Consider the following 23,665-nt stretch of genomic DNA (forward strand, 5'->3'; position numbering starts at 1 on the left):
AAAAGACATCAACAAACTGGAGCAAGTTCAGAAAAGAGCGACCAGAATGGTGACCGGTCTGCAAACCCTGTCTTATGAGGAAAGGTTGCAGGATATGGGAATGTTTAGCTTGCAAAAGAGAAGAATGAGAGGAGACTTAATAGCTGTCTACAAATATCTCAAGGGCTGTCACATTGTAGAAGGATCATCTTTATTCTCATTTGCACAAGGAAAGACTAGAAGCAATGGGATGAAACTGCAGTCTGCCACATGCACTGCCTGCATGGCTAGCACTGATATCTATGTAGCTGGATTAGTCCTCTGAAACTGCAGTGCCTATAACGAAAGGGTTCATTCCAGTTGTGTCTGCTGCTGCTGCTTTTACAGATATTTATAGACATGGCCCTGGGTATCAGGGGCCAGGAAACATTTTTTTTATCTTAATCCTGATTATTTGCTTAAAAAGCAATCCAGAGAACATCGTTTTTCTGCTCCATTTGCTTATTGGCACTGTAGAATGCAGCCAAATCCTTTCTATATTACAGAGCTAAAAATCCATCTTTTTAAAACTGTGGTTTGTCCGTCACACGGGATCACATATTAGTGCTCTCCAAATTCAGCCATTTGTAGTGAATGTGGAAAATATTGCCCTCCATTTAACATGGGCAAGGCACGTGGTAAGGGACAGGGAATTGGACATGATGGTGATGGTGCCTCTATGCAGAGGCCGAGGCTATGGGCAAGCTGAAATTGTGCCACAACAAACACTCACATCTTCTCACTTGACCTTCCTGTCCCAATTACTAGAGGACCGCAGCACACCATTGTTGAACCCAGAGGAATGTCAAAAGGTTGTTGGCTGGATAGCATATAATGCTTCCAGTAATTTTTCACCACAACCACCACCCTGTCTTCCACACGGTCAAGTCTCAGTAGCCATGAGTCTGGACCGCATATTCCTCACCCTGATACTCCTTCCTCCCACCATGCCGAGTGCATGGAGAAAACTGATCCCACACTTGGACACTCTGATCAGCCGCTCACTTTTCCATTTATAGATTCGGGCCTCTCGCCTGGTCCACTTGAAGTGGGGCAAGAGGAGATCACATGTAACGATGCCCAAATATTTGAGCCACCATGGTCACATGAAGGTGACGGTGGGAACATGTCATAAGAGGTGGACGATGATGAGACACAATTGCCAGAAAGTCAGGAGGAGAACCAGGGTGCAGAAGTTGAAGACGAGGTGGTGGATGATATAGTAACTGAGCCAACCTGGCAGGAAGACATGCAGAGCGAGGACAGCAGCACACACAGGGGGAGGGATGCGTAGCGCCCCAACAGGCAAGAAGAAGCAGTGTGGTGGCCGCAGACAGAAATGACCACATCAGTCTCAAGCTGGAAGCACTTCAGAACAGACTCAGCCAAGTGGCAACCGGCTGTGCTGAAGCTAATATGCTTAGGGGACAAACCTCACAATGCTGAAGAGTTGTGGACAGCTCTGAAAGACCAGGCAGATCTGTGGCTGACACCGCTGAACCTACAGACAGGCATGGTCGTCTATGACAATGGCCGGAACCTGGTGGTGGCTCTGAGGCGAGCTCACACACGTACCATACCTGGCCCATGGGTTTCACCTCGTGGTTTAATGGTTTCTCAAAACCTAACAGGAGCGGCCGGATCTGCTTGTCAAAGTACGCCACCTGTTTACCCATTTTTAGAAAGTCAGCTACAGCTCCCGCCTCCCTTGCCGTGCTTCAGCAGTGTTTGCAGCTTCTGGCTCACCGACTGGTGTGTGATGTCCTTACACATTGGAACTCTACACTGCAGATGTTGGGAAGGATTTGTGAGCAGAAGAGGGCAGTTGTTGACTATCAGCATCAACAAGGCCGTCTGTATTCTGTTCAGACTCCACACATAAGACCTCAAGAGTGGACATGGATGTCAGACATATGTACCTTCCTTCAAATATTTGAGGACTCCACCAAGATGGTGAGCGGCAATGATGCCATAATTAGCGTCACCATCCCGCTTCTCTGTGTTCTGAAATGCTCTCTTCTCACAATCAAAAAGGATGCATTGCAGGCGGAGCACGATGAGATGGAGCAATGAACCATACAGGGTGATTACACATAGCCCAGCCTCATCTCATCCCAACATGGATTAGGTGACAATGAAGAACAGGAGGAGGAAGGACAGGAGCTAGTTTCAAGTGCTACAGATAGTACTACCTGCACAACTGTCATAGCATCTGTTCAGCATGGATGGCCTGAGGACAGGGAGGAGGAGGAGAGCACGGTCAGCCATCCTCTTGGTGATGACACAGAAGTTTTGCCTGTTAGCAGTCTGGCACGCATGGCTGAGTTTACGCTACACTGCCTTTCCCGTGATCCTCTAGTTCTCAAAATTTTGGGTGACCGTCATTACTAGTTGGTGACACTTCTAGACCCACGCTGCAAGGGGAACTTTCTATCTCTTGTTAATCGAGACGGACATGTCAACTAAAATGGTGCAGTACCAGAAGGCCCTTGTTGCGGAATTATTAAAAAAATTCCCATCTGAAAACGCTGTTGGCAGAGGTAACAGTGTGTTGGACAACCAAGGAGTACAGCAAGTGAGAGAGACACACAACTCCAATCCATCAGAGGCAGGGGAACACTGTCAAAGTTCTGGGAGAGTTTTCTCAGACCCTCCCGTCGCCCAGGCCCTGAGGCGCGGGGTACTCTCACAAGGAGTGCAAAGTTTGGGAAGATGCTGAGGGAGTATCTTGCTGACCGTACCAACGTCCTCCGTGATTCCTCTGTGCCTTATAATTATTGGGAATCCAAGCTGGACATGTGGCATAAACTGGCTCTCTATGCCTTGGAGGTCCTGGCCTGCCCTGCCACTAGCGTTTTGTCAGAGCAGGTTTTTAGTGCCGCTGGTGGAATTATAACTAATAAGCACATCTACCTGTCAACTGAAAATGCTGACAGGCTGACTCTTATAAAAGTGAACAAGGGTTGGATTGGGCCAGATTTCTCATCACCACCAAATGATAGCAGCGTAACATAAACTCAAATCCAATGTCTTTTTTTTAGGTCTATTCCCTTGCACCTCTTCACACCCACACATGGGTATACGCTTCCTGATTTTGGCTGTTTGCTGTTGTCCTCCTCCTTCTCCTACACCACCATATCACCATGGTAACTATGGTCCGTGATGCAACACCCACATAATTTTTTTTAAAAGGTGTTTATGATGTCCGTAAAAAAATTGGTATACAGTATGTTCATGTATACCGCCCAGGGATAATTGTTTGTCAGCCCGTACACTTAGTGCATGGGCATTACAAATATAGGAGACCCGCTCCTTTCTAATGGGAACAATATTTTATGAGGCCCTCCCCACATCTCTTCCAAGGGGCATTGGAGTGCCTCAAAATTTTTGGCAGCCCTTGCATTCACTGCATAGGCAAACAGTATGGGAGACCAACTTCCTAATAATGGGAACTTTGTTTTCAGGAAGCCCTCCTGTACGTATCTTCAAAGGGGTATTGGAGTTATCATGATCCAGGTTGGATCTGACAGAGTAAATGCACAAAGTAACCTTTTTTTTTCCCTTGGCTGTGTGCCAAAGGTGGTTTTGCCCCCAGTGGCCATTAGGGTCATTGCACTGTGGTGATTTCAGTTGTTGTTTTCCCCCCGGTGGCCATTAGGGTCATTGCACTCTGGTTACCTTAGTTTGTGCACGTAATTATGTTACAGGTGTGAGTGCTCTATAAGAGAGTATCAGGTGTGTTTATCACTGTTGGTGATAAAATATTCATTTGCAAGCAAGCCTGGGTGAAGGATGGGTTAAAGGAGAGTCACGGGCAGCTCAGTGGAGTCACAGTTATGGTGTCAGCAAGGAGTTCGTGCATGGATTGGTGGAGTGGCAGCTGCGGTGTAGAACTGCACTCACGGTGCTGGACTTGGTTGCTGAGAGCTGGACTCAAGCATTCTGGACTTTTTGGCAGAAAACCTGGACTCATTTGCGGGACTCTGTTTCTGGACAGCTGCACGCAGGTGTGGACTCTGTTTGCTCCAAGGCTGCACTATAATGCTGAGAAGGTCTGTTTCTGGACAGTGCACCCAGATGTCGGACACGGTGGAGGAAAAGATGCACGCAGGTGGTGGGCTCTGTTGCTAGGAGCGTAAGCAGCAGAGCAAAGCTAAGTGGCGTTTCTCCTGTTTTGTCACTTTTCCTTATGTGTGTTTAGTGCAGTGGTGGGATTTGTTTCCGCACCGGCCAATTCCCTAGTGAGGGTTTAGGTGCAGGGCGAGCTAGGGTTAAAAGGTATCCTGATCGTCGCTCGGTGCGAAACCGGCATACGGAGCGCTAGGAGTGTAGAGACACTGACTCAGGGAAGTGCAGGAGGTCTCCACGTCCCCATTCCCTATTGCAGTGCCACCATTGTTATTGTTACCCACGTTTCCCCTTTACCCCTATGTCTTATTGTATTAGTTACCGGCCTTCGGGCCGTGTCACATTGGACAAATAAATGTGCCGCGTCCTGTTGTGTCAGTTACCGGCCTGCTGGCCGTGTCACTCAGGACGGGGCACATGACAGGAGTACCTCCAAATTTTTGGTAGCCCTTGCATTCACGGTAAAGGCAGTGTGGGAGACCTACTTCCTAAAAATGGGAACATTGTTTCCAGGAGGCCCTCCTGAACATCTCTTCAAAGGGGTATTGGAGTGCATTAAAATATTTGGCAACCCTGACACTCACTGCATGCGCAATAACAATATAGGAGAAGCACTGTTTAATAATGGGAACCACAAAGCATAGCCGGCTGATAGCACTCTAAAAATAGTAAAGGCCACCTGATGACCCTATGAAAATAGGCTTTGTGACTTTCAGTCCCTCCTTCATAAATGAAACAGGATGCACCTGATGATGTGTCACACCACATGGCCAGATAAGGTTGTAAAATGTTGAAATAACATTTCCCAGTGAATGCATTTGTCTTGCTTGAAAGCAATGCTAAAGTTCAAAAACACATAAAAAACGCTACGTGTGAACATAGCCCAAGGTGTGGAGGATCATTTTTGTTTTTGGTAATTTTTTTGCCTTATATACAAGTCATTACTCTGGAAAGGATGTTCCTTAACATATTTCCAAGGAAAATCCATTTTGGTTTCGTTTTTGTATGTTTTATTGTGAGTCTATAAAAGTGGCGTCAGACTCTGATAACATTGTTCACAGCAGTGACCTGGGAGTCAGATATTCTTCCAGGGGTCTTCCCTATGCTGCTCCCATGTCATTTGAGCACTGTTCTCCCTCTGCAGACCGCAGAGGGGCAGCTGGAAAACTGCTCGAGTTTCCTATAGACTTACATTGGGCTCGTTGTTTGGGTCGAGCACCCAAGCATTCCATTCCAGTGGATGACACGGCATGGGCACAGGGACACGAGGATGTTGGCCGTAGTTAAGGAGGAATGGGGTCTGGCCAGTGGAATCGGCCACAGTGCTGTTCAAGGTGAACTCTGCCCACGGCAACAAGGATGCCCAGTCATCCTGCCTGGCCGAGACAAAATGTCGGAGCTATGTGACCAGGGTCTGGTTGGCCCTCTCTACCAACCCGTTCATCTCGGGATGATAGGCCAAGGAGAGATTCAGCTCAATACTGAGCAAGCGACAGAGCTCTCTCCAGAACTGAGATGCCAACTGGGGACCCCGGTCACTGACAATCTTGTCTGGTATGCCGTGTAACTGGAAAACATGTTTGATGAACAACACTGCTAGGCCCCATGCGGAAGGTAACCGAGAGAGAGGCACCAAGTGCACCATTTTAGAAAAATGGTCGGTGACAACTAGAGTTGAGCGATACCGTCCGATACTTCAAAGTATCGGATCGGAATGTATCGGCCGATCTTAAAAAAAAGTATCGGTATCGCCGATTCCGATACCGGAAGTCCCATTCAAGTCTATGGGACTTCCGGTATCGGAATAAGAAAAATCCTGTTTTTCCCTTGTACAGCCTCTCTGGGGTCTGTACGGGCCTTTCGGGGGGCTGTGCCAGCCTGCCAGGGGGTCTGTGCTGGCTCCGGTGGTCTGTGCCAGCCTGCCGGGGGGCTGTGCAGGCTCCGGTGGGCTGTGCCGGCCTGCCGGGGGGCTGTGCCGGCCTGCCGGGGGGCTGTGCAGGCTCCGGGGGGCTGTGCCGGCCTGCCGGGGGGCTGTGCCGGCCTGCCGGGGGGCTGTGCAGGCATCGTCCGATGGGACTACAAGTCCCATCGGGCGATGCCTGCTACCATGACAGTGATTGACACATTAGCCAATGATGGGACAGTAGTAGTCCCATCATCCGGCTAATGTGTTGAATGTAAAAAAAAAAAAAAAAAAAATTGCTACATACATGCTACATACATACAACATGCATACTATATACATGCTACATTCATACTACATATATACTACATGCAACATACATACTACATATATACTACATGCATGCAACATGCATACTACATATATACTACATGCAACATACATACTACATATATACTACATGCAACATACATACTACATATATACTACATGCAACATACATACTACATATATACTACATGCATGCAACATGCATACTACATATATACTACATGCTACATACATACTACATACACTCACTGGCCACTTTATTAGGTACACCATGCTAGTAAGGGGTTGGACCCCCTTTTGCCTTCAGAACTGCCTCAATTCTTCGTGGCAGAGATTCAACAAGGTGCTGGAAGCATTCCTCAGAGATTTTGGACCATATTGACATGATGGCATCACACAGTTGGCGCAGATTTGTCGGCTGCACATCCCTGATGCGAATCTCCCGTTCCACCACATCCCAAAGATGCTCTATTGGATTGAGATCTGGTGACTGAGGAGGCCATTTGAGTACAGTAAACTCATTGTCATGTTCAAGAAACCAATCTGAGATGATTCGAGCTTTATGACATGGCGCATTATCCTGCTGAAAGTAGCCATCAGATGTTGGGTACATTGTGGTCATAAAGGGATGGACATGGTCAGCAACAATACTCAGGTAGGCTGTGGCGTTGCAACGATGCTCAATTGGTACCAAGGGGCCCAAAGAGTGCCCAGAAAAAATTCCCCACACCATGACACCACCACCACCAGCCTGAACCGTTGATACAAGGCAGGATGGATCCATGCTTTCATGTTGTTTACGCCAAATTCTGACCCTACCATCCGAATGTCGCAGCAGAAATCGAGACTCATCAGACCAGGCAACGTTTTTCCAATCTTCTACTGTCCAATTTCGATGAGCTTGTGCAAATTGTAGCCTCAGTTTCCTGTTCTTAGCTGAGAGGAGTGGTACCCAGTGTGGTCTTCTGCTGCTGTAGCCCATCTGCCTCAAAGTTCGACGCACTGTGCGTTCAGAGATGCTCTTCTGCCTACCTTGGTTGTAACGGGTGGCAATTTGAGTCACTGTTGCCTTTCTATCAGCTCGAACCAGTCTGCCCATTCTCCTCTGACCTCTGGCATCAACATGGCATTTCCGGCCACAGAACTGCCGCTCACTGGATTTTTTTTCTTTTTCGGACTATTCTCTGTAAACCCTAGAGATGGTTGTGCGTGAAAATCCCAGTAGATCAGCAGTTTCTGAAATTCTCAGACCAGCCCTTCTGGCACCAACAATCATGCCACGTTCAAAGGCACTCAAATCACCTTTCTTCCCCATACTGATGCTCGGTTTGAACTGCAGGAGATTGTCTTGACCATGTCTACATGCCTAAATGCACTGAGTTGCCGCCATGTGATTGGCTGATTAGAAATTAAGTCTTAACACACAGTTGGACAGGTGTACCTAATAAAGTGGCCAGTGAGTGTATACTACATACATGCTACATACATACTACATACATACTACATATATTGTGGTTTGTTATGTTAATATTTATTCCGTAAAAGACAATGGCTTCGGGGAACAATGTGACAAGTATTGGTAAGTATGTTACTCTATGTTATATGTACTGTATGTCTATGTATGTATTGTATGAATGTATTGTATGTAGTATGTATGTAGTATGTATGTAGTATGTATGTAGCATGTATGTAGTATATATGTGGTATGTATGTAGCATGTAGTATGTATGTAGTATGTATGTAGCATGCATGTAGCATGCAGTATGTATGTAGCATGCATGTAGTATATATGTAGTATGTATGTAGCATGCATGTAGCATGCAGTATATATGTAGTATGTATGTAGCATGTAGTATGTATGTAGTATGTATGTGGTATGTATGTAGCATGTAGTATGTATGTAGCATGCATGTAGTATGTATGTAGTATGTATGTAGTATATATGTAGTATGTATGTAGCATGTAGTATGTATGTAGCATGTATGTAGTATATATGTGTTATGTATGTAGTATGTATGTAGTATGTATGTGTTATGTATGTGTTATGTATGTGGTATGTATGTGGTATGTATGTAGTATGTATGTAGCATGTATGTGGTATGTATGTAGTATGTATGTAGTATGTATGTAGTATGTATGTAGTATGTATGTGGTATGTATGTGGTATGTATGTAGTATGTATGTAGCATGTAGTATGTATGTAGCATGCATGTAGTATGTATGTAGTATGTATGTAGTATTTTTTTTTTTTTTTAACATTTAACACATTAGCCGGATGATGGGACTACTACTGTCCCATCATTGGCTAATGTGTCAATCACTGTCATGGTAGCAGGCATCGCCAGATGGGACTTGTAGTCCCATCGGACGATGCTTGCACAGACCCCCGGACATCAGCACAGCCCCCCGGCAGGCCGGCACAGCCCCCCGGCAGGCCGGTACAGACCCCCACAGGGTGCACAGACCACCGGCAGGCCGGCACAGCCCCCCGGCAGGCCGGTACAGACCCCGGGCAGTCCACACAGCCCCCCCGGCAGGCCGGCAGAGACCCCCGGAAGGCCCAAAATGACGGCGCATCATGATGCGCACACACCGCGCATCATGATGACGTCAGGCTGTCAATCAACGTTGAACTTCCGATTCCGATGCCGACTTCCGATATTGAAAAAATATCGGAAGTCGGTATCGGAATTCCGATACAGCAAGTATCGGCCGATACCCGATACTTGCGGTATCGGAATGCTCAACACTAGTGACAACCCAAATAACTGTGCTGCCACTGGACTTGGGTAGACCCACCACAAAGTTCATGCCAACAATCTCCCAGGGCCTGTCTGCCACCGGTAAGGGGTAAAGTAACCCAGTGGGTCATTGCCGGGAAGGCTTATTCTTGGCACAGGAGATGCACGCCTGAATATAGTCTTTGACGTCACAAGCCATATGCGGCCACCAGTACGTCCTTGCCAAAAGCTCAACTATCTGCTTAGTATCAAAGTGTCCACCCACCCTGGATGCGTGAGCCCAAGAGAGGATGTCCAGATACAAACTGGCAGGGAAAAAAGTCTTGCCCGGGGGTACAGACTCAATGGTGACCGGAGCCACTATCCTCAGGCTCTCAGAGAGTACAATTAACCGAGGCTCCTCCTCCGCTGAAACCACGGAGAGAGAGCGCACCGGCCTGGGCATTCTTCTCACCGGAAAGGAAATGTAGGGTAAAGTGGAATCGGGAGAAGAAGAGAGACCATTGGGCTTGGCGAGAATTTAACCGCTGGGCGGTTTTGGAGATAGACCAAGTTTTTGTGGTCAGTGTAAACTTGGAAGGGATAGTGAGCCCCCTCCAGGAGGTGTCTCCATTCAGAAAAGGAATAGTTCGTCTCCTCCGGCGAGAAGGTCTTGGAAAAGAAGAAGCAAGGATGCTTCCGACCTTGAGCATCCTTTTGGAACAGGACTGCTCCAGCACCAACGGATGAGGCATCCACCTCTAAAATAAATGGCTTATCCCATTGGGGCGATGTAAAATGGGAGAACTAGCGAAGTGGGACTTGATGGAGAGGAAGTCCTTGGAGACCTCCTCTGACCACAATTTAGGATTCGCTCCCTTCTTGGTGAGGGCAACCAAGGGAGCTACCAAAGTCGAGAAGTGCAGGATGAATTGGCGGTAATAGTTAATAAATCTCATAAAGTGCTGCACCGCTTTGAGTGAGGCTCCTGTCAATCCATCACCGCCTGTAGTTTGGCAGGATCCATGGCCAACCCCTGGGCCGAGATGATATAGCCCAAGAAAGGCAAGGACTCCTGCTCAAACACACACTTCTCCAACTTGGCATATAGGAAGTTTGCCCATAGGAGATCGAAGACTTTGCAAACATCCTTCCGGTGGGAGTCTATATCTGGAGAGTAGATGAGGATATCATCCAGATAGACTGCAACCGAGGTGGTGAGCATATCCCAGAAGATGTCATTCACAAAGTCTTGGAAGACGGCAGGAGCATTACCGAGCCCGAAGGGCTTCACCAGGTATTCATAATGCCCGTCCCTGGTGTTAAAAGCTGACATCTACCAACACAGGATTTGCTCCATCCCAGAATTCTCCCTGAGGACCACTCCTATATGAGAGGAGTGATACCGTAGCCACGGCATCCCTAAGAGGACCTCGTCAATTCCCTCGGGAATGACAAGCAGGGAGATGATCTCCCTGGGAAGGAGACATGTATAGAGTAAAAGGGACGGTCTGATGGGTTATCTGCGATGGTAGTGTCGACCCATTTATGACCCGAATGGTCACTGGCTTGGCAAGCATAACTAGTGGAATTGCGTGCCGTCGGGCAAAGGTAGAAGACATGAAGTTGCCCTCCGCCCTGGAATCCATGCAAAGCTCTACCATATGGGTGGATGGGCCAATGTTAATTGTCCCCTTAAATGTCTGTTTAGAAGAAGGCACCGCTGCGTCTAGTGAACCAGCTCCTAAGGACACTAAACGAGGGCATTCTTCCAAAAGCCGAGAACATCTAGAGGCGAGATGTCCTGACTGCCGGCAAATGTAACAAACCATGCGTGCACGAGTGGTCCGGGACTTAGAACCCGCTCGCAACACCGCCATGGCCTCATGTGATTCAGACGCCTGGCCACGAGATTCCAGAGTTTTGGTGAAGGTGGGAGACAGCCGAAACCTCCGCTTACAGTGGGGTTGCTCCAACCCCCGCTCATTAAAACGAGGGTCAATGCGAGTGGAAACTGCTATAAGCTCCTCCTGTGTGGTGGGAATCTCCCTGGTGGCCAGGGCATCCTTCACATGATCAGCCAGTCCCCTCCAAAAAATCGGAATGAGGATTTTATCCAGCAACTCCAGCTCAGACGCTAGAATCCGGAAGTGGACGGCAAAATGGCTGACCATGGACGAACCCTGTGTAGATGCCAGCAGTTGGAGTGCCGTATCGTGGGTGACTCGAGGTCCCAAAAAGACCTGCTTCAGAGTGCTCAGAAACTGCGGAGCACTCTGCACCACATGATCGTTGCGCTCCCGCAATGGCGTGGCCCACTCCAACGCCCTGTCCGACAAGAGGGACATTATGAATCCCACCTTGGCCCACTCTGAGGGAAAAGGTGCTGCCAGGAGCTCAAGGTGTATTGCACACTGGCTCACGAATTCCCTACAAGACTGGCTATCACCAGAAAACTTATCTGGCAGCGGGAGGCGGGATAATGCCGTAACAGGGATGGCAGTGGACAACGTAGCTGCAGCCACGCTAGCTGCCTGAGCAGCAACTGTGGTAACATCCACGGCTGTGGTTGTACGCTCGAGAGCCGCCAATCTACCCTCCAGCTGCTGGATGAATCGCTGCAGTCGCTGTTTGTCCGCCATTACTAGCCTGACCCTGGCATTAGTATAATATTAGGACTGCCAAATAATAAAATAATAGTAAGGTGCGTTCGCAGCCCGGCGTCCACCGTGCAGGGGTGGTAAACTGCTGCTTAGTAATGGCGGAAGTATAAAGCGGTGTACAGAAGGTCACACGTGGGTTAACGTCACCCAGTGCGAACAGAAGCAAACTCTGTTAACTCACAGAGCCGCGCTACCGCAGAACATAAATGCTGGTTTAGCTCAGAAAGCCTGGCCACGGAGTGCATAGAAAGCAGTCACAGAACTCTGCCCCAAGGACATGGGGTCAGATTCCCTCTAGACCTTCTGAGCGCACGGCGTCGCACCTGCCGACGCCACTATAGACACTGACTATGGAGTATCGAGGCATGCCGAGCCATCGGTGGACACTGATGCCTGTCTCAGACTCTGTCCTACCTACACCTAAGCCTGGGTGCTTAACAGGCTAGGCTGCACAACACATGCGTCCCTAGGGTAGAGGTTTCCAATGAGTCATTCACCAGAGACATTCATACATGCATACAGCACTCACTCCTCATAGTCTGATAATGCAGTCTATACTAGCGCATGGCCGAGCAGCCATGCAAACCTTTTATAGCAGCGTCCTTCTGGGACCTTCCTGACCTTTCAGATGGTCCAATCTGAGCTGGAGAAGGACCTGCTCATGTGACCTCCGATCTCCAATGAGAGATCGTCCCACGGACATGCTCAGTGGACTGAAAGGAGGACTTAGTCCCTGGAGTAGCTCGCTGCTGACCAGCATGCGTTGCTATAGCTGGACCAGAGGTGGTAGCAGCAACCAAGCCCACAGAGCTGGTCTGAGCAGAGCACCTGGATCGACGAGTTTGCTGAGCAGGTTCCTCTGCGGCCGAAGGGGAATGGGAGACCGCCAAATGCAAGGCTCGTGATTCCTGCTGTGCAGCAGCAGGAACCTCACACCCAAATACCTCTAAGCGTCCATGATAAATTCAGGCTGCACACTGGTGGCATGTAAAATGCAACCTTGTGCTGCCCCTTTATCATGGAACAAAAGTAAATCTCCATAGACAAACAATGACTCCTAAACTAAATCATATAAATTAGGTATCATATGGGCACTGAGATATAGGACTGCTGAATACTGGAGTTCAGCGCCTAAAGGATCAGAACATATAAGAAGGAAGGGCGTACACAGAACTATTAGGTACATATAAGATTCTTTATTGGATCAAAATACAGCAATAATGAAAACACATTAAAAACACACAAAGTAAGCCCAAACACCCAGTGGTGAGCCAAAAAATATTGTGGCACCACAGCTGAACAGGGACCAATAGTACTATAGCAGCAGAGAGAGGCTGTGCATAAATATAGATACATAAATACACCAAAAAGTATTTACAACAGTAGGTCTGTTTAAACCAAATTGCTTAGAAAATGCATAGTGCATAAGGCTTCAGCAGTGGACAAAAAAGTTCACCATGCCAAAACGTGCGTAGGGGATGTGGCACCACGGCTGTTTACAGGTAAGCCGTAATTTTATAAAATTTTGCAGCACTATATGCTATGTTAGTTAATACCTTGTTTTTTGCCCACTGCTGTAGCCTTAAGCACTATGCACTTTCTAAATTATTTGATTTGTTCCCAACAAAACTGCAAAGGTGGTGTACTTCCTTGGTAGCATATTGCATACTCCTTGCACTATAGCTACAGGTACATGATATCAATAAGTTATAGTATGTGTACACAAATTAACATTTTGCTGGTGATTTGAGTTGAGGATTGAGATTAGTGCACTTATGAATTGTACAGTATATTTGACTGTCCCTAACAGCATCTTTATATGCCAATAGGCATGATACTGCCCCACATTACCATTGTATCTGTACCATAGTAATACTGACTTGTACTCGACATTTTGGTTGCACAACTAAGTATCGCCTGGGTTTACTACTAGTATACATATCGATTTTTACTCAATAATATATCCCATGAGCTCTTTTTGATTAACCATAATGTCCTGATATTGAGTGAGTCATGCGTCTGCTGTTTACTTTTTCTACTATCATGTCCCATGAAATTGTAGTCCATGTTTTAATGCTGTCTTAGTAATTGTCTCATTATATAATGAATAAAAATGGCATTATTTATTATTATTTCTTGATCATTGCTCCTTCTTTTTTTGTATTTTGGTATTCTGATTTTCATGATATGAAGGGAACATTCATTATATGTTTCGTGAGGAACTCTATTGGCTTTAATTTGGTTTAAACAGGCCTACTGTCATTACTTTTTGGTGTGTTTCTGTAATTATATACTGCTCAAAAAAATAAAGGGAAAACTTAAACAACAAAATGTAACTCCAAGTCAGTCACACTTCTGTGAAATCAACACTGATTGTGATTCAAATTCTCCTGCTGTTGTGTCAATGGAATAAACAACAGGTAGAAATCATAGGAAGGTCACTAACATCCATGAGTCTGCTCAGTAAGAGTGTCTAGCGTTCCCTTTATTTTTTTGAGCAGTATATTTCTGCACAACATCTCTATGCTGCTGTAGTACTATTGGTCCCTGTTCAGCTCTGGTGCCACAATATTTTTTGGCTCACAACTGAGCATTTGGGCTTACTTTGCGTGTTTTTGAATGTTTTTATTTTTGTTGTATTTTGATCCAATAAAGAATCTTTTATGTACTTTATAGTTCTGTGTGCACCCTCCCTTCTTATACTTTCTGTGCCCTTTTATCATGGTTGCTTGAAAGGAGAAGCTTTAAATTGATGGAGATCAGATCCAAAATAGTGATTAGAAACTGGTCTTTTTTGCATACGAGAAAAATGACTGACATATAAATGAGGCTTTAATAAAATGATGCCTTCAACATAACATATTGGACAGAACGCCCAAAATGTAGACATGTTGCCCAGCAAAATTAGAAAAAGCTGAAATAACTTTTTTGCAATGCATTTCACTTGACACAATCCTCTCAATTTTCTACCACCACATATTAAATGCTGCAATCTAGCAGTTATAGTACACTAGCTGACGAGCCCGGCGCTGCCCGGGCATAGTAACTAAATACGGTTACGGTTAGTTAGTGTGCAAAGCTTAGTGTATAGCAACACCCACGCCGCATAGCCACATTCACTATTATATTATATCCCACATCATCTCGTCAGCCAGAGCTACTGGACTACTACCCCTAATATCCCATACTCCTGTCAGCCAGAGCCACCAGACTACTACCACTAGTATCCCACATCATCCCGTCAGCCATAGCCACCGGACTACTACCCCTAATATCCCACATCATCCCATCACAGCTGCCAGACTACTACCCCTATTATCCCACATCATCCCGTCAGCCATAGCCACCGGACAACTACCCCTAATATCCCACATCATCCCATCACAGCCGCTGGACTACTACCCCTAATATCCCACATCATCCCATCAGCCAGAGCCACCGGACTACTAGCCCTAATATCCCCCATCGTTATATATATAAAGCTGAGTGTAGAGCCCCGCCCACTCCGCATAGCCACATTCACTATAATATCCCACATCATCCTTTCAAAGCCAGTAAAAGAATAGTGAAATTGCACAGAAATATGGTTCACTAAGATCCCAGGTCAACTTGTAATTTGTCAGGCTGAGTTGCTCATGGATGTACAGCATCTGTGTGCAGTATAGTATCATATTTTTTGGGTTGTTATGGGAAAAGCATTACGTGTTATATGGGTATATTCAGGTGAATTATGGGGAAAGTAGCACTTTAAAAAAACTGACAGCATCAGAGCACAGTAGCACATCAATAATGCATAAAAGTGTCTGTGAGAAAATATTAAATCCACATGACATTTAATATGTGCACTTTCCTACATTCATGTGTGTCACTTAATGATACCACACAGGAGGGGAGATTCATTTCTTTCATGTACTCACTGCTCCTTTCTGGGGGACAGACGATGGCTGGAGCTTATGTTCCTGGGGATGCTAGTTTTCTCCCACTATGTCAGTGTCTGCTGAGGTGTCGTTAAGTGGGAAAACTAGCGCATAGCCACCAATCACAGCTCAGCTACTATTAACCAGCTCTGGTGAAATGAGAGATGTTTAGTGATTGGTTGCAAGGAAAACTGTTAGTCATAGCAACTAATCACAGCTTAGCTTCTTATGAACAGCTCTGGTAAAATGAAAGATGCTTCGTGATTGGTTGGTGATACACACACACACACAATGATTTTTATATATAGAGATCAGCTACAATTGTAACAGTTCAGATCATACTGCATGAGTGTCTTCTTACTAATAATAACATTGGTCATTATAATTAGTTTAACAATAGTAATATTAGTAGTAATAATAGCATAATACTATTTTCATTGTTGTCTTGATCTATTGTTTCCTGCTTATTCTTTCAGGAGTGTGATGCATCCATGGCACTTCTAAGGAGAATTTTAAAGTTAAACAAACCAGAGTGGCTATGCATTCTGATTGGACTGATATTTGCTGCTATATCTGGGGTTATAATTCCAATATTTGCAATTTTACTTGCAAAGTCTATTGGGGTAGGTGTCTAAGCTCTATGTGACATATATTTGATAAAACAGTTATTTTATGGTTTTCTGGAACGATAGTTACCGTATCTATGTGACAGTTTATGTACTGAATGTGTTGCAAATTGAGTGTTGTTTGGGATTTGTAATGTATATTACATAACAATACGTAAATAGGTTTGAACAATATTTATTCATATTTTTCCAATAATATACAGAAAACATTAAAGGGGTTGTCTCACTAATAGTGTTGAGCGATACCATCCGATACCCTAAAATATCGGATCGGATGGTATCGGCCCGATACGAAAAAGTATCGGGTATCGTCTATGGAACTTCCGGTATCGGAATAAGAAAAACCCTTTTCTGTCCTTGTACAGCCTCTTGGGGGTGTGTACGGGCCTTCCGGGGGTCTGTGCCGACTGCCCGGGGATCTGTGCCGACTGCCCGGGGGTCTGTGCGGACTGCCGGTGGTCTGTACTGACTGTCCGGGGGTCTGTGCAGGCTACGGGGGTCTGTGCCGACTGCCCGGGGGTCTGTGCGGACTGCCGGTGGTCTGTACTGACTGTCCGTGGGTCTGTGCAGGCTGCGGGGGTCTGTGCCGGCCTGCCGGGGGTCTGTGCCGACCGCCCAGGGGTCTGTGCGGACTGCCGGTGGTCTGTACCGACTGTCCGGGGGTCTGTACAGGCTGCGGGGGTCTGTGCTGGACTGCCGGGGGTCTGTGCCGACTGTCCGGGGGTCTGTGCCGACTGCCCAGGGGTCTGTACCGGCCTGCCAGGGGGCTGTGCCGGCCTGCCGGTGGTCTGTACCGACTGTCCGGGGGTCTGTGCAGGCTGCGGGGGTCTGTGCAGGATCGTCCGATGGGACTACAAGTCCCATCGGGCGATGCCTGCTACCATGACAGTGATTGACACATTAGCCAATGATGGGACAGTAGTAGTCCCATCATCCGGCTAATGTGTTGAATGTACAAAAAAAAAATACATACTACATACAACATACATACTACATACATGCTTACATGCTACATACATACTACATACACTCACTGGCCACTTTATTAGGTACACCATGCTAGTAACGGGTTGGACCCCCTTTTGCCTTCAGAACTGCCTCAATTCTTCGTGGCAGAGATTCAACAAGGTGCTGGAAGCATTCCTCAGAGATTTTGGACCATATTGACATGATGGCATCACACAGTTGGCGCAGATTTGTCGGCTGCACATCCCTGATGCGAATCTCCCGTTCCACCACATCCCAAAGATGCTCTATTGGATTGAGATCTGGTGACTGAGGAGGCCATTTGAGTACAGTGAACTCATTGTCATGTTCAAGAAACCAATCTGAGATGATTTGAGCTTTATGACATGGCGCATTATCCTGCTGAAAGTAGCCATCAGATGCCTGTTCTTAGCTGAGAGGAGTGGTACCCAGTGTGGTCTTCTGCTGCTGTAGCCCATCTGCCTCAAAGTTCGACGCACTGTGCGTTCAGAGATGCTCTTCTGCCTACCTTGGTTGTAACGGGTGGCAATTTGAGTCACTGTTGCCTTTCTATCAGCTCGAACCAGTATGCCCATTCTCCTCTGACCTCTGGCATCAACAAGGCATTTCCGGCCACAGAACTGCCGCTCACTGGATTTTTTTTCTTTTTCGGACCATTCTCTGTAAACCCTAGAGATGGTTGTGCGTGAAAATCCCAGTAGATCAGCAGTTTCTGAAATACTCAGACCAGCCCTTCTGGCACCAACAATCATGCCACGTTCAAAGGCACTCAAATCACCTTTCTTCCCCATACTGATGCTCGGTTTGAACTGCAGGAGATTGTCTTGACCATGTCTACATGCCTAAATGCACTGAGTTGCCGCCATGTGATTGGCTGATTAGAAATTAAGTCTTAACACACAGTTGGACAGGTGTACCTAATAAAGTGGCCAGTGAGTGTACATACTACATACATGCTACATACATACTACATACATACTACATGCATGCAACATGCATACTACATATATACTACATGCATGCAACATACATACATACTACATATACACCACATGCATTCAACATGCATACTACATATATACCACATATATACTACATACATGCTACATACATACTACATATATACTACATGCATGCAACATACATATATACTACATATATACAACATGCAACATACATACTACATATATACTACATGCATGCAACATACATACATACTACATACATACTACATATATACTACATGCATACTACATATATACCACATGCATGCAACATACATATATACAACATGTATATTACAGTACATGCATGCAACATGCATACTACATATATACCACATATATACTACATGCATGCAACATACATATATACTACATATATACTACATGCATACAACATATATACTACATGCATGCAACATACATACTACATATATACCACATATATACTACATGCATGCAACATACATATATACTACATGCAACATGCATACTACATATATACTACATGCATGCAACATACATACATACTACATATATACCATATGCATGCAACATGCATACTACATATATACCACATATATACTACATGCATGCAACATACATATATACAACATACACTCACTGGCCACTTTATTAGGTACACCATGCTAGTAAGGGGTTGGACCCCCTTTTGCCTTCAGAACTGCCTCAATTCTTCGTGGCAGAGATTCAACAAGGTGCTGGAAGCATTCCTCAGAGATTTTGGACCATATTGACATGATGGCATCACACAGTTGGCGCAGATTTGTCGGCTGCACATCCCTGATGCGAATCTCCCGTTCCACCACATCCCAAAGATGCTCTATTGGATTGAGATCTGGTGACTGAGGAGGCCATTTGAGTACAGTAAACTCATTGTCATGTTCAAGAAACCAATCTGAGATGATTCGAGCTTTATGACATGGCGCATTATCCTGCTGAAAGTAGCCATCAGATGTTGGGTACATTGTGGTCATAAAGGGATGGACATGGTCAGCAACAATACTCAGGTAGGCTGTGGCGTTGCAACGATGCTCAATTGGTACCAAGGGGCCCAAAGAGTGCCCAGAAAAAATTCCCCACACCATGACACCACCACCACCAGCCTGAACCGTTGATACAAGGCAGGATGGATCCATGCTTTCATGTTGTTTACGCCAAATTCTGACCCTACCATCCGAATGTCGCAGCAGAAATCGAGACTCATCAGACCAGGCAACGTTTTTCCAATCTTCTACTGTCCAATTTCGATGAGCTTGTGCAAATTGTAGCCTCAGTTTCCTGTTCTTAGCTGAGAGGAGTGGTACCCAGTGTGGTCTTCTGCTGCTGTAGCCCATCTGCCTCAAAGTTCGACGCACTGTGCGTTCAGAGATGCTCTTCTGCCTACCTTGGTTGTAACGGGTGGCAATTTGAGTCACTGTTGCCTTTCTATCAGCTCGAACCAGTCTGCCCATTCTCCTCTGACCTCTGGCATCAACATGGCATTTCCGGCCACAGAACTGCCGCTCACTGGATTTTTTTTCTTTTTCGGACCATTCTCTGTAAACCCTAGAGATGGTTGTGCGTGAAAATCCCAGTAGATCAGCAGTTTCTGAAATTCTCAGACCAGCCCTTCTGGCACCAACAATCATGCCACGTTCAAAGGCACTCAAATCACCTTTCTTCCCCATACTGATGCTCGGTTTGAACTGCAGGAGATTGTCTTGACCATGTCTACATGCCTAAATGCACTGAGTTGCCGCCATGTGATTGGCTGATTAGAAATTAAGTCTTAACACACAGTTGGACAGGTGTACCTAATAAAGTGGCCAGTGAGTGTATATACTACATGCATGCAACATGCATACTACATATATACCACATATATACTACATGCATGCAACATACATACAACATATATACTACATGCATGCAACATACATACTACATATATACCACATATATACTACATGCATGCAACATACATATATACTACATATATACCACATGCAACATGCATACTACATATATACTACATGCATGCAACATACATACATACTACATATATACCACATGCATGCAACATGCATACTACATATATACCACATATATACTACATGCATGCAACATACATACATACAACATATATACTACATGCATGCAACATGCATACTACATATATACAACATGTATACTACATGCATGCAACATACATATATACTACATATATACTACATGCAACAAACATACTACATATATACTACATGCATGCAACATACATACATACTACATACATACTACATATATACTACATGCATACTACATATATACCACATGCATGCAACATAAATATATACAACATATATACTACATGCATGCAACATGCATACTACATATATACCACATATATACTACATGCATGCAACATACATATATACTACATATATACTACATGCAACATACATACTACATACATACTACATATATACCACATGCATGCAACATGCATACTACATATATACTACATATATACTACATGCATGCAACATGCATATATACTACATGCATGCAACATACATACATACTACATATATACCACATGCATGCAACATGCATGCAACATGCATACTACGTATATACTACATGCATGCAACATAAATATATATTATATACAATACATTCATACAATACATACATATAGACATACAGTACATTTAACATAGAGTATATACTCACCATCACTTGTCACTTTGATCCCCGAAGCCATTGTCATCTGTGGAATAAATATTAAAATAAAAAACCACCAATATACTTACCCCTGATCTGCAGAAGTCCACGAGTGTCCCACGACGATCTTGCGTGGAGAACAGCAGCATCAGCTGATGCTACCGTTCTCTACGGGCTCCAGGAATCCACACTGTATTCCTCCGCCACTGTAAAAAAAGTCCCTAGTCTCATTTTATGGCATTGCTGTGTGAGAAATTTCCCACGCAGCTTTTGCCATAAAGTGAGACTAGGGACTTTTTTTTTTTACAGTGGCGGAGGAATACAGTAGTATGTAAAAAGTCCGTTTTAATCAATAAATCTTGGAATAATAATAATTTCGACAACTGAATGTGTTTAAAAAAATACCCCTTTGCTGAGATGATCTTATTAGAGCTCATACTCATCTGCGTGTAGTCAGATAAAAAATCGGATTGCGTTTTGATCAAGGTCAATCTATGAGTCCGTGCTCATCTGCGATTTTTTTTCTCAGGTCAGGATGAGAAAAAAAATTGTAGCACGCTGCGGTTGTCCCCTTCACTCAGACGAGACTTGCCAATGCGAATCATTGGGTGTGATAAAAAAATCGCTCTGTACTCAATGCATGTGAATGCAACCCAATTTTTACACACCGATGTACCATATATACTCGTGTATAAGCCGAGTTTTTCAGCACATTTTTTTGTGCTGAAAACTCCCACCTCGGCTTATACACGAGTCAATTGTGCCAGAAAGACAGTGGGGGAAGGGGGAGCAGCGGCTGTGGCTAAAGCCTATGCCGCTGCTGTAATAGCGCACAGTGCCAGCCGCAGCCACTAGCTTCCAGCACACATCCTACTCACCTTCCTGTGCGCCCTCGCTGGCACTGCATCTCGTTCGTTCCAGCGCCAGCAGCTCTTCCGGCCGAGCGATCACGTGGCCCTGCTCATTAAAGTAAAGAATATGTATGCCTCTCCCTCCCATAGGCGTGGAGTGCATATTTATTACCTTAATGAGTGGGGCCACATGATCGCTTGGCCGGAAGAGATGCTGGCGCCGGAATAAGATGTAGTGCAAGCGAGGGTGCAAAGGCCGGTAAACAGGTTTGACACCTAGGCGGGGCTAGCTTCCAGGAGTGGACCCTCTGGGTTGAGGCACCAAACCTCTCCCGGGTGAGCATACCAGGTAGAATCAACCCCTATACAGGGATCGTTAGGGGCAGGCCCGGGGGGTCAGGTACCGTGACAGCCGCTATCAAGAGGGAAAGCTCATAGTGAAGCTGAGAGACAAAAAGTAGATAGGGAAAGTTAGAGAATAGGGGCCTGGAAGGCCTAACAGGTTCACGATACTGGAGAGTGGGTCCTGTGGCACCAGGAAAGGGACTAGGACAGAGAGGAACGGGGACCGCTGGACAGGACCAGGAGACAAAGGACCACCAGGACAGCAGAGGACCAGGAACCACAGGCTGAGTTACAAGGGAGCTGAGGACTGAAGCAAATAAAGGGTTAATTAGTAACAGCGGGCGAGCACCCGCAGAGACGGCCTAGATTCAGTACACAAGAGTACACACACAATAATCTGGCATCTCCCCTAAGGGAGGGCGGCCTGATATAGCCAGCAAAAGCATCTGATTGGACTGCAGATAGTCCAGATCAGGTGCGATACATTAAAGGGCCGGCAGAGCGTGCGGCCGCTGCCTAAGACGCATGCGCAGGTCCGCCGTCGGACGTGATGCCCACAGAGTGGAGGGGAGATGCCGGGACCCTGGTGGCTGTGAGTGTAATCATGACAGGCACGGCAGCAGCCGCAGTTATGACAATAGGATTTTTTTCTTAACAAGAATCATGCATACAAGGATAAGGGATAAGGAGCCATGCATACAATGTTAGGGACGGGGAAGCCATGCATACAATGTCAGGGACCGGGGAGCCATGCATGCCAGGACAGCAACAGGGGAGTCATGCATACAGTGACAGGGAATGGGGAGCCACGCATACAATGACAGGGACCGGGGAGCCATGCATATAATTACAGGGACGGGGGAGCCATGCATACCAGGACAGGGACGGGGGAGCCATGCACACCAGGACAGGGACTGGGGAGCCATGCATACAATGGCAGGGACGGGGGAGCTATGCATACCAGGACAGGACAGGGGAGCCATGCATACAATGACAGGGACGAGGGAGCCATGCATTCAATGACAGGGATGGGGGATCCATGCATACCAGGACAGGGATGGGGAAGTCATGCATACCAGGACAGTGACGAGGGAGTCATGCATACAATGACAGGGACGGTGGAGCCATGCATACCAGGACAGTGACGGGGGAGCCATGCATATACAATAACAGGGATGGGGGAGTCATGCATACAATGACAGGGACAGGGGAGCCATGCATACCAGGATAGGAATGAGAGGACAATGCATACTTGGCTTACACTTGAGTCAACAAGCTTACCCAGTTTTTCGAAGCAAAATAAGGTGTATCGGCTTATACTCTGGTCCTCTTATACTCGAGTATATACAGTACTTTGAAAAGCCGGCAATTTTTCTGACCTGACCAAATAGAATAGATATAATAGATACTGTATACACACATAGAATAGACATATATAAAAAAGTCAGT

At 45.9% G+C, this 23,665-nt stretch overlaps 1 protein-coding gene across 6 annotated transcripts in view; it reads left to right on the forward strand.

The window, feature by feature from the left end:
* Positions 1-23,665, forward strand: part of LOC141095453 (ATP-dependent translocase ABCB1-like) — a 724,951-nt gene that overhangs the window by 438,445 nt on the left and 262,841 nt on the right. For all 6 annotated transcript variants that reach the window (XM_073581452.1, XM_073581451.1, XM_073581456.1 and 3 more), the window contains one exon: positions 16,156-16,302. In XM_073581452.1, the coding sequence (XP_073437553.1) occupies positions 16,156-16,302 (147 nt within the window). The remainder of the gene's footprint in view (positions 1-16,155; positions 16,303-23,665) is intronic.

Source organism: Dendrobates tinctorius, unplaced genomic scaffold (genome assembly GCF_039654945.1).
Source record: "Dendrobates tinctorius isolate UK_male_01 unplaced genomic scaffold, ASM3965494v1 ptg000070l, whole genome shotgun sequence".
NCBI lineage: Eukaryota > Metazoa > Chordata > Amphibia > Anura > Dendrobatidae > Dendrobates > Dendrobates tinctorius.